This window comes from Triticum dicoccoides, chromosome 3B, assembly GCF_002162155.2.
Source record: "Triticum dicoccoides isolate Atlit2015 ecotype Zavitan chromosome 3B, WEW_v2.0, whole genome shotgun sequence".
Lineage (NCBI taxonomy): Eukaryota > Viridiplantae > Streptophyta > Magnoliopsida > Poales > Poaceae > Triticum > Triticum dicoccoides.
In genome coordinates this window covers 506,293,838-506,306,213 of record NC_041385.1, presented here as the reverse complement: position 1 = coordinate 506,306,213, position 12,376 = coordinate 506,293,838, and the positions used below count along the sequence as shown (strand labels likewise).

The following is a 12,376-nucleotide window of genomic DNA, read 5'->3' as shown; positions in this document are numbered from 1 at the left end:
GACTCACTTGAATTCCACCTCTAGGAACTACTCCGCTCGGCACTCGCCTAAGGAGATGATGGGGTTCTGCCTGCCGGTCTCCACCTTTACCTCTACGCCACAGAAAGGAAAACAAAAAAAGAGAGGCCCAACCAGATGTTCATTTTCCTCTAAATCTGGAGGAATGAGTTAGACATGGCAATATGAGGTCAACAAAATGCCTAGTCTTTCAACTGATATAAGATAAGTTACAGAAAAATGTACCAGAGCCTGTAGTATCATATTGATAGTATCTCAACTGATATAAGATTAGTTACAGAAAAAAGTACCAGAGCCTGTAGTATCATATTGATTTCCAGTACAGTTCCTTTTGTTTTATACAAGTTGCTGACTACACTTTGAAGTGGTGACTTGAACTCTTCTATAGTTGCTTGTTGGTATGTTGACTGAGACGGAGTGTGTATAAAACTCTACCAGACTGACAGACAGCAGTATCAAATCGACCCGATACAAATACGCATATTCAATGTATTTCTTGATACTGAAAAAAGAAGCAAATCGAGTCCGTTACAGCACTACTCAGAAATTTATCACGGCTGCTACATACTCCATGCTTGGGAATATACTGGTTGTAATCATTCATGTACTTTTTCACCAGGAAGTGTTCGTGTATTTTCTTGCTTCCATCCTAGCAGAACCGAATAAAAATAACCGACAGTTGTACCATTAAAGCACAACGAGGGCAGCACCGATAGAACGTAATCGTGAAAAGAATGTAGGTGAACTCCAGGTACCTATCCAGTAAGACATTTAGTAAAAAGACATCAACAAATAACAAAACACTAGAAATGATCTAGTGTCTGACATGGATAATATCATACACTAAAAACATCTAAGTTCATGAATTTAATTGTTTTAGCACAATTATATGGAAGTTCTGAGTGAGCAGGATAATACCAGTCATTGTTCAAGAGTTTTGAGATCCATCAAGTTCATTGCTCAGCATATGGTGCAGAAGAATATCAACCATCGTACCCTTTGACCTCACACTACAACACATAAATGATAAGACTGCAAAGCCTGCCACCGTGTGTTAATATATAATAATAGAAAATAACAAGATCTACATTACCGCATAGACCGGCGTTTCTTTATTCCTCCAGACGTAGGATTCTGCAGGTGATGGAGAGTGTCCTAAAATATCAGCCATTTCAATCCGTATAAAAAGTAGCTTAAATATTCATCTCATTCTCACCTGGATATCAACCTCTTCACCTTTCTCCAGTTCCATCTCAGCAAAAAATGCCTCCAACACAAATGCTACAATCTACGAAGATAAAAGAAATACAAAATTTATAATCAGTAACTAAGCATCTAATAACATATAATGAGCTACTACCTCTGATCCATAAAAAGTGTCGCAGTTTTGAACTAAACCCAGTTCAAAACTGCGACACTTATTTTGGATCGGAGGGAGTACAGTTCTTGGAAATATCTACTTCTCAACAAAATTCTAGCCATGCACAGGTCAGTCATTCAAAATCTAAAATTATGTGAAGTTAGAAACTCATGCATGTTACTGGATGAACAAAAAAGTGAGGATCTATTTAATATCTTACCAGATTAAGCAGTAGTAATATTGAAATAAGGTAAAAGCTGACAAAATAAATCAGGCTCCAAGAAGTTCCAGTCAGTTGCCAATAACTCTGATAGTATTAGAAAGAAAGATAAAGAAACACAGGTTAGCAAATACAAAAATCTGTTCAGTATTTGTACCAGATGTCTTCGCATTGATTAGGAAGACAATCCTGACCACTTTAATTCGTTTTATAGAACAGAGAAATATTCTTACCTCCATCCATACTTGCCAATTGCCCATCACTAACAAATTGAACAGAGTAACCATACCACTTGGATAGTCATTGAAGTTAAAAAGAAGGTAGCTGAATATGTCAAGGGAAAAAATGCAAGAATTATGTGAAACAGATACATTTCAAAAGCATGCTTTAGGTTTAGCATAGCAGTTACATGGTCCATGACAAATGATAAAACTAACTCGCAAATTTACCATAGCAAGGCAAGTAGCGGGCTAGCCGGTAACTTGGCGGTTACCAGCCGAGTGCCTTATCTATTCTGGCTTGACATTTATTTATAACATATATTTTTCCTCATATTATTGTGGTTTTTTGGTTTTATATGAGCATTAAATTGTTGTTTCATGTCAATTTATATGAAAATTTGAAAACATCTTTTTCAGACTGACATTATATTACCAATCCGAGCTAGGACGGCCAGTAAGCGCCAGTTACAGAGGTTACCAAAGACGTATTTGAATCATTGGCCACAAGAAACTGTAAAATTCCTAGTGGAATCCCAACAGTGGAAGAAGAACAAACAAGGATACTCATTATTGAAGAGGTCCGTTTCTTCTAGTGTTGGGTTACCAGCATACACAATGCCCCCAAAAATCTGCAAATGAAACAGACTAGACTATCAGTTCACAAATAGTAAGATGTCAAAAGTGCTAGTGATATTTCAACAGTGAAGGTGTCCAGTTCAGATCAGGATAAGTTCAACTCAAGCAACTACTCCCTCCGTTCCTAAATGTAAGTCTTTGTAGAAATTTCACTATAGACAGCATAAGGATGTATATAGATGCATTTTAAGATTCATTCATTTTGCTCCGTATGTAGTCCACCTAGTGGAATCTCTACAAAGACTTATATTTAGGAACGGAGGGAGTAGTAAATTAGTGCATGGGTAAGCTGTGAACAAAGAAAGAAAAATAGCAATCACTGGCACAAATAACAAACTATTGTATGTAGGTGGATCATTGTCCAAAAAACAAATTGAAGTGTAAACTTAATATGCAAACATTCTAACCTGCAAACCAATGGAGCAGTACATGCAAAGAACACAGAATACTATCCCCAAATATGGCATCAAACTAGACATCAGGGTAAAGAATGTTGCAACAAATGCTCTGAAACGCTGAACTTGCAGCAAAATTCTTGTTAAGCGCAACACCCTTCCAAGGAGAAGATACCGAATCCTGTTGGGCAAACATCAAATGGAAGTTACATATCTGGCCACAAGATCGCAAAGATTGAGCAAACGAGATAATGTCAGATTCTTTTAGATGTGATAGCTCGAAACATTTCCAAGTAGCTAAATGTTGAAATGGTAATTCCAACAAGTACAGCTCAACATCACTACATATATCTCAGGGGGTTATATTTCTGCTTGCAGTTTCTTGTTACAGTGGAATCAAAGTACATATTCTGAAATCGCTATCATACCAAGAAGCATACTTAGTTTATTAGTTGAACTGGTTCTAGCCTTGTGGGCCATTATCATAGAGCATGAGGTTTAGGGCTGGGTTTTGACCTCATAAGGCACATGGAGGTCATTCATTTTGGTTACAGAATTTAAATAAGAAGAGCATACAGGATACTGGAATGGAAATGTTTATCGATACGTACAATGACTTTACTAAAATTTGGAAAGTAATGCATCCAAAACAGTGAAAATTACCATTCTCCATTTGAAAGAAAGGGAAGCTTTGACGGGAAGGCAAACGTTAGAGTCTCTCCAATAACTACAAGGAACTCATATGTTAGATTACTACAAGAATATAATGTAAGATATACAAGCTTCCATTGAAAAGTTATTACAGATATGAAATACTCAAACAATAGTACTCAGTGCTTGCATGGAGGAACAATACGGCTCCAGGATAGACAAAAGATTAACTTTAACAAGAACCATGCATCATATTTCTTTGGATCATACATATTGAATTCTAAGTTGATGATCACTCGACTCTGATCAAAGGTGAATCAATTATGCTTGATCATATGTTTTCCATAATCTTGTATACACAATTACTAGATGTAGTTTTCTTTTCTTTTTATGAATGCTATAGAGTTGTGAAAAGGATCTGATTCCTCCCGTTTGAACCAACATATTCTTAGTGCAGATGCTTTTCTTAACAATACAAGGTAAAAGGTATCGATAGAAGAAACCGAATAAAATTTCCTCGGAAGAAGTGGGTTTAAGCTCATCTGATGAGAGAATATGTGTTAAACTTACATATAGTCCAAGTAAGCACAAAATCAAATTTGTTTTGGCCTTCCATCCAATAAGCACCAAATCCTAATGAAAATATTTTCAGTGCCATCTCGGCTACATAAATCCATCCTGCAAAATATTACTTCGATTAACATCTCAATATAAAATTTTCCAGGAAGATGAAAAAACCATCAATAAAATATGTTAACTGACTGGTGAGGTGCCAACGGGAAAGACGAAAGGGGACAATGATGAAAGAAGTGTGATGTGAAGTCCAAGTGTTGCCGTGCAACATATGCACCAAGCAAATGTGGCGGGGAAATGTGATTCTGCAGAATACTCCCTCCGTCCCAAAATAAGTGTCTCAACTTTGTACTAGCTCTAGTACAAAGTTGTACTAAGGTTGAGACACTTATTTTGGGACGGAGGGAGTACAAACTAAGGCTAATATGTACTGCCACAATTTTTAGGCCACTGCTAGCATATGCTCTGGGCATTAATGAACTAAAGTTCTACTAAAAGAGGTGGCCTCTAGAACGAGCTCATCTTTCATAACTTAATTTACTTTTGAGAACACATCACTCCAATATATGATACAATTACGGTATTGATTCGTTTAAATTCTGATATTCCAATATATGACTTGCTCAAGTTCTGCTCGTTTTGTACCCTACAAGCAGTGTGACTAACCAAGGTTCGATATGAATCATGCAGTACACCATTACAGCCTAAACTTGGAGCAACACAAAGATGCTTAAGTACGACATTCCACCGGGAAAAAAATGGCTTGCTCAAGTTCTGCTCGTTTTGAACCTTAAACCCATTGTGAAGTGACTAAACATGCTTCCATATGAATTGTGTAGAGCACCATTACAGCCTAAACTTGGAGCAACACAAAGATGCTTGCATATGGCATTCTACCTGGAAAAGAAACTGCTAGTAAAAGGGAAAAAGGTTGAGATGGTTTTGGAAGCCAACAAGATGATAATATATGTTATTCAAGTATGTTGGAATCAGATAATGTACACCTTTTATTCGGAAATAAATGACACTTTGGACATAAGCACGGTCTCCATTGTGCAACTTCTACCATTACTTTTCATATAAATATGTCAGAAAAATAAAATTATGATATTGCGGTAATATTCTTCACGATAGATCTAATAGTATTATTTTCACCTATCCAATTTCAATATATTAATAGTCAACGTCAGAGAACCGTTTGACCGCGTCCTTTCTAGGACATGATATACTTCCCAGCAGAAGTCATACTAGGTATAAATTCATCAGATAAAATCATAATGCTGCTTACATACAACTGTTGAAACAATGTCACCACAAGATCCTTACCAAGAAAGAACTCTACTTCCTGCCACGTTTCCTGTGAGGAGCTGTTTTCTATATCAAGCTGCAAATATCAAATTAGCAACGAGATTGCACTGGTTTGTCAGGGATTTGTAAATTCAATAGTTTTGATTCTTAGTTGTAAGAGGATGGTGGGTTGCAAACAGTTATGCTGCCAACTAGTCATCACTTAGCAAACATGCACACGAGAGCGGACAATAAGAAATGAAGAAAAAATAGCTAGTTCAAACTTTATTTTGATTATAATTTTTGCTCACAAATAGGACTCCCAACAGTTATAACTTTTTCACTTACAAAATACCCAAAGTCCTATAATTAACAAAGCTCATGTCGTGCCAATTTTTAATTAATACCGTTGTTAACAAATCAGGCTTCTTCTCATAAGTTCATAATTTCTAACAAAAAAATATTCCGATTTGGACACTTTAGTTAATGAATAATGCTGCAAACACTTGCTCCCAGCTAATGTGAAGAATTGTTTTTTCTTTTACTATATTGGACAAAGAGCATTGATCTTTCTTTTTCACAAAACTTCGGTGCATAAGTTGCGAGAATTAAAAATATTATGGTTCTACCTATCAGATATATGCCTATCATAGATCATATATCATATTTATTGGTCAATCATCATCTCACACCACCAAGTATAGCATTTATAAAACACAACTGTCGATTCAAAATTTTGTAAATGTAAAAGATTTCATACCGTTGTTTCGATAATGACGGCAACAAGGTTTATCAGAAGAACAAAAACAATAATGTACTCAAACATGCGGCTCCGCACAAAAGATTTCAACCTCCCACAAAGTGGTGAATGGTAGAATGGGAACTTTTCCAGATAAGACGGCTGCAAACATGCGTACAACACTGAGTCAAATAATTCAGAATGTTGGTTACAGTAACACAGTATTAACATAAAATAAAATAATAAAAATTCAAAGTATTACTACCCCTGGTACAAAATAAATTTATATCCTTGCCAATCAAACCTTTCCAATTTTCACGGTTAATATATTTACACAACAGGAAGATTATCCTTAAAGTCTAATCAGTATTCTTCAATTGCAGTTCTAGAACTTTTACTGAAATACTAGATAAAAATTAACAGACAAAGCTGTACATCAGTAACCGCATCATTTTTTGTAACACAGAAAATGTATGGGATCATGAATGCCAAAGTAAGAACAATATACCGGTGGTTCTTTCTGAAATTTTATTGCAATGGTATTGCATAGGTCAGCAAATTCTTCGGAGGTAACCTGGACAAGATAAATAAATTAGAACAAATAGGCACCAAAATCTGAGTTGAAGAGAACTCAGACATGGGCGGTGAGGGAGTACACCCCCACCTCCCACCAACAAAGCTACGCTCAGTTCCTTGCAACTATTGACCAAGGTTCAGGCATTTGTAAATCTTAACAGAAATTCTAAATTCAGATTGCAAAATTATTTCTGCACCAACTCTTGTATTTGCATGTACCATCAGTTGGAGCAAGCAACATTATGAATATGTCATTCTTTCTTCAACACAATACTAAACAATATTATGTACTTGCTGACTTCACAAAAGCAAAACATGCCAACTGAACATAAGAACACATACCTTGAAATCACCACTTCGATCAAGCTCGGCAAAAATTAATTCAAAATCTTCCCTTGAAGTCTTTGGTAAGGACCTACAAAAGTGAAATAAGTTATATGATAGCCATAGCTGACAGAGGAGCTAGCAACAAAAGAATATGAAAGTATCTCAATACTTGTTTCGTCTCAACTTTGGTATTATCACATTGCTTCCAAAAAAAAAGGAGGATGCGGTGCGGACTGAGTATTTTAGGCTAAACTGTTTGATGAACGTATGCTTTAGATCTTTTACGGAAGTTTGAACTAATAGGGTATTCACTATTGCTCATTCTGTTGTTCGACCAGCGCAAACAACCTTCATGCAAGGACGACACATTCTGGAGGGAGTGGTTGTCCTACACGAAACTATTCATGAACTCCACTCTAAGAAACTCGACGGAGTTATTTCTAAAGTGGACTTCAAAAAGGCTTACGATAAAGTCAACTGGCCTTTTCTACAATAAGCTTTGCACATGATCAGTTTCACGTCTGACTAGCGTCAACACGTGGCGAGTTTTGTCCAATGTGGTAGCATTTGGGTAAAGGTTAACGATGACATTGGTCATTATTTCCAAACCTGGAAGGGGTGCGGCAGTGGGGATCCTATGTCACTAATCCTTTTTAACATCGTAGCCGACATGCTCGCAGTTCTCATTGCAAGAGCTAAGGAGGATGGCCAAGTTGGTGGTCTGATTCCACACCTTGTTGAAGGTGGTGTGTCGGTTCTACAGTATGCTGATGACACTATCATCTTTATGGAGCATGGTTTAGTGAAAGTTTTGAATATGCAATTGATTATTTGCCTTTTCGAGCAACTTCCGGGTCTCAAAATTAACTTCCACAAAAGTGAGCTTTTCTGCTTTGGCAAAGCCAAAGATGCGGAGCGAGTATAGGCAATTATTTGATTCACGACTGGTTCTCTTCCATTTAGCTATCTTGGGATACCCATTCATTATGGAGAACTCACTAATAAAGGAAGATCATCGAAGACCGGTTCAAAAAAAACTTAGCAGCTGGAAGGGCGAGGGCATGTCTTAGAGCACTAGTTTGACTCTTATTAATGCGGTCCTCACAAGCCTACATATGTTTATGTTATCGTTCTTTGAAAGACCCAAAGGGTTGTTGAAAAGATTAGATTTCTATCGGCCTAGATTCTTCTGGCAATGTTATGAGTAGAAATATAACTGTTGTCGCCGAGATTACTGCCTACCAATGTTTATGTTATCCCTTGGAGACTACCGCCCCATTAGTCTTATCCACATCTTTGCCAAGCTGGTGGCAAAGAAGCTAGCCACCCAGCTGTCGCCGAGGCTAGGGGCGCTGGTTGAGGAGAAACAGTGCGCGTTCATCAGGAAATGCTGTATTCATGGTAACTTCATGTTCATTCAGCAAACGGCGAGATATTTGCAACAGCTGGGTGAGCCATGAGCCATGCTAAAGCTGGATACTGTCCATGCGTTCGACTCGGTGTTTTGGGTTGTGGGCTCTCCGCTTCAAAGTGCTTCGCGGGATAGGTTTTGCCCCACGCTTCCATGAGTGGATTGACTTCCTCCTGTACCATCAAGTAGCACGAGTGATGCTCAACGGCGAACCGGGGCCTTCGGTTTGGCACCGCAAGGGCCTGCGTCAGGGCAAGACACTCTCGCCTATGTTGTTTGTGTTGGTGATTGATGCTTTCAACAGGTTCTTTGCTAGTGCCAGAGAGTTCGCAACTTGCTTGCGCTCTTCGGGCATGCATAGGGGTTGCACACCAACTATGCCAAGTGCTCAGTGTCCCCCATCGGTTGTTCGGAGGGTTATGTAGTCTGCTACCTCCCCTAGGGCTCAAGAAGCCCTCGAGTAGCGCTCCAGCCCTTGGTCGACAGGATCATGGATCACCTCCCCAATTAAGGGCGTCCATGATGACGAAGGTAGGTCGCCTCACCTTGGTCAAGTCGGTCTTGGCCACCATGCCTCTACACCAATTTGGTGGTCCTAGGCATGTATAAGACCCGAAGCAGATCGACAAGATCCTAGTAAGAGGTTTCCTCTGGGTGGGCAGGGCAGCCACTGTCATGGCAACTGGGTTCCGGGGTGTAGGCCCCTCCGCTTGGGGGGCTTGGGCACTCGGGACCTTGGGCGTGCAGCGATCAACCTCAAGGTTTGATGGTTGTGCAGGATGTGTACCAACCCTCTGCGTCCTTGAGGGGTCTGGACCTCCAGTTTCCCGGATGAGTGGGAGGTGTTTGCCACTTCCACCAAGATGGTGGTTGGAGACAAAACATCCGCCCTCTTCTGGGAGGATTGTTGGCTCGATAGTCACACCATTTCAAAAATTGCACCGGAGTCGCTACTCTTGGTCCCAGGGCGCACGAGGAAGCGGCGGAGAGGCCATGACCGATCGTCGTTGTATCTCAAACACTAGAGGGGCCTTGGGTCCTCTGGCCATATGGCAATACGTCTAGATCTGGCGGATGGTGCGCATGGTGCAGCTTACCACCACGTCAGGCGTCCTTCATTGGCGTTGGAATGCGGACGACAAGTACATTTAACTGCTACGACACTCTTTCAGGGAGCGGTCAGTTTGAGCTCTTGGAAGCTCTCCACCTCGAATCAAGTTCTTCGTGTGGCTGGCTTGCCAAGATCTTTGCTAGACAGTTGAGCAGCTTTGCGTCAGGGTCTTGAGCACGCACTTTGTTGCGTGCTCTGCGACCAATTGAGGAGACGATGAATCACGTTCTCACCGGCTGCTCCTTTTCGCGCACGGTGTAGCATGAAGTAGCCGTCGCGTTGTAATTATCAGGTGTTGCCATTCTTAGGGCTTGTACAAACTCTTCTTTCTATCAAGGCACCCGCAAGGCTTTTGAGTTTCCTCAAGAGAGAAAAAAATTGAAGATCATCAAAAAGACTTACTGATGAACAATATAATGTAGAAAGTGCTTTGATACAAACATACAGTGTAATGTATGAGGGGACTTCAGTTACCTGTACTTGTTCAGCTCATTAAGCAATGATATGCACTGTTCCCTGTCGAGATAACCCCGATTCTGATGTACAAACAACAGGCAAGATCAACAACAAACTTGAAATACAACAAATGAATGAACACAAACATGAGTTGGCACTACAGCAATGTGTACTACTAAAGTGTGAATATATTACCCACCTTCCCTCGTCAGTTCACATTAGACATATTTCAGTTTTTTTTTTATTATGGCAGCCTTAATATTTAGTTGTAGTAGTAGCTTAGCTTTATTCCATGTGTCAATTTCTGATTCACCAGCGACTTTATAATATAAAGTAGCTCACACGTTATTTTTTTCGGTGCTAGAACATTTCCCCCAAGTTAGTAAGAAAACAGCTGATAGGAATTGATAGAACACTTCATTCAAATTAATGGAACATTTGCTGTGAATGATGGACATTGTTTATGAATTTTCATGATATTGCGATAACAATTGGGAAAAAAATTTAAAACAACATGAACGCCAAATATGAACTATTGGAATCTTCACAAAATTATAGTTTTGCTATTTCCATTTTTTTCCTGAAGAATATTTGGGTTACCTTAAAAATGGTCCAGAAACATTTTGGTGGTGGGCGGGTGGGTGGGGGGATTCTTCAAAACGTAAAAAATGAGAAAACGTAATTGGGTGGAACCCAACAGGAACTTGACCTAGTTGAATTATACAAACTGACGATTCAAGTGATTTAACTATATTCTGGCAAAGGGTTACTTGAACACCACCAACTATTCTAAATTATATAGGAAGTTTACCAAAATACATTTGCTAAAATATAGTACATCAATGTCCAAGAAAACATAACAACAGAACACTCACGTTGGTATCGATAAGATCAAATGCCTTCTGTAATATATTTTTCCTGATAGAGTCCACCTGAACAAGTTGCTTTGCGAACTGTATCACCAAATGAATGCCATGTTATTGTTGTATTTACTATTAGGCAGAAGAACACACAAGATTTAGAAGTAATATAGTAAAAGCGAATAGATAGAAACAGGTAAAAAATGTACCTGCTCCTTAAAGCTATCATAGATGACAGCAAGAATCAAATTTGTCAGGAAGTAAACTCCCAAAAGCACGTAGACGATGAAAAATAGGGAATACCAGCGGGATATCCTGCTCCAAAATATTTAAGGTGAACTTGAATGTGTGTCGACTGCCATTATCATAAACACATTAGAAATATTGATAGCCATCTTACTTGTAAGCAGGCACCCATACATCAGGATTATTGGAGGTGGTGAAGAGGACAAACATCTGATACAGTGTTACACCGTATGATGAAAAAATGGTCTTCCCTTGTGGAGTGTCCTCAAATGTTACATAAGCTAGCCAGCTTGCAAATAAGAGGAACAACAGAGAGAGGGCCTACATGACATAGATGATCTAAGGTTATACATCAAAGTGAACAGATAATGGGTTGCAAACATTAATGTGAACATGTAGAATCACAGGAATCGTTGTGTGTTTTGTTGGAGATGAGCATATTAGCTGCTGGTATCTCTGTATTAGACCAGAAGAGGTATAATTGAAAATTATATTTGCCACAGTAAAGCACTACAAGCAAAGATGTGGAATTAACCACCCACCCTGTGTCCACCACACAACTCAACTGCATCTGCCACATACCCTTTACTCCATACATTGATGATAATTAATGAAAGATCCTCATGACTTCAATGGATAAAATTTGTAATGACTTGTCCTGGAGTGAATTTGTTAATCCTTGCACGTCTTACAATGCATAGGCATGTAGAATTTTGTGTATAGATATAACCTTACCAAAACATTGAGGTATGTCCCAATAAGACCGGCCAGTGTGATAGCACACATTCGCAGTTCCCTATTGCAGACAGAAGAACACATTAATCTATCTGTTAAACCCACAGCATATGACATTTGTTAGATAAAAATCAGTACATATCTAAGCTCACAATCAAATCAAATATTCTTTGTTTTCAAACATTATATAAAGAAGCAGTTTAGCATACACACCAGCTTTAATGACTTTAGGTGCATCCTCTGTGTGTGTGCGCGCGCGTGCGTGCATGTATACGAGTCTATTATAATAATTTATCATTATCAATATACCTCATTAATTATTCTTAGATACATCAATACAAGTGTTATGAAAATATATCATTGAAGTCCTTAGTTTATGCAATGTACCTTTCTTATGTAAAGAAAACAGTATGCAAATAATACAACATATATGGACTCAAATGGAATTTTTTGTAGAACTCACTTTGGGGTATCTAGTATTTATTAACGAAGTGTATGGAAAATGACAAAGAGCTATAGCCGGTTTATCTATGTGGTATATGAGGAGAATCATC

The 12,376-nt window shown here is 38.7% G+C and overlaps 1 protein-coding gene across 2 annotated transcripts in view; it reads right to left on the bottom strand.

Moving 5' to 3' along the window:
* Window positions 1-227: 227 nt before the first annotated feature.
* The window catches only part of LOC119276779 (two pore calcium channel protein 1), a 28,189-nt gene continuing 16,040 nt past the window's right edge, over window positions 228-12,376 (bottom strand). Inside the window, exons 6-24 of one of the 2 annotated variants that reach the window (XM_037557933.1) lie at window positions 11,823-11,883; window positions 11,242-11,408; window positions 11,051-11,156; window positions 10,857-10,934; window positions 10,000-10,061; window positions 7,019-7,091; window positions 6,609-6,674; window positions 6,122-6,262; window positions 5,401-5,458; window positions 4,072-4,179; window positions 3,514-3,577; window positions 2,863-3,031; window positions 2,384-2,448; window positions 1,832-1,922; window positions 1,599-1,685; window positions 1,235-1,306; window positions 1,112-1,152; window positions 937-1,028; window positions 228-667 (exon numbers count right to left, since the gene is read on the bottom strand). In XM_037557933.1, the coding sequence (XP_037413830.1) occupies window positions 947-1,028; window positions 1,112-1,152; window positions 1,235-1,306; window positions 1,599-1,685; window positions 1,832-1,922; window positions 2,384-2,448; window positions 2,863-3,031; window positions 3,514-3,577; window positions 4,072-4,179; window positions 5,401-5,458; window positions 6,122-6,262; window positions 6,609-6,674; window positions 7,019-7,091; window positions 10,000-10,061; window positions 10,857-10,934; window positions 11,051-11,156; window positions 11,242-11,408; window positions 11,823-11,883 (1,591 nt within the window). In that variant the 3' untranslated portion in view covers window positions 228-667; window positions 937-946. Of the gene's footprint in view, window positions 774-936; window positions 1,029-1,111; window positions 1,153-1,234; window positions 1,307-1,598; window positions 1,686-1,831; window positions 1,923-2,383; window positions 2,449-2,862; window positions 3,032-3,513; window positions 3,578-4,071; window positions 4,180-5,400; window positions 5,459-6,121; window positions 6,263-6,608; window positions 6,675-7,018; window positions 7,092-9,999; window positions 10,062-10,856; window positions 10,935-11,050; window positions 11,157-11,241; window positions 11,409-11,822; window positions 11,884-12,376 lie in introns of both variants that reach the window. The other variant, XM_037557932.1, reaches the window with a different exon arrangement.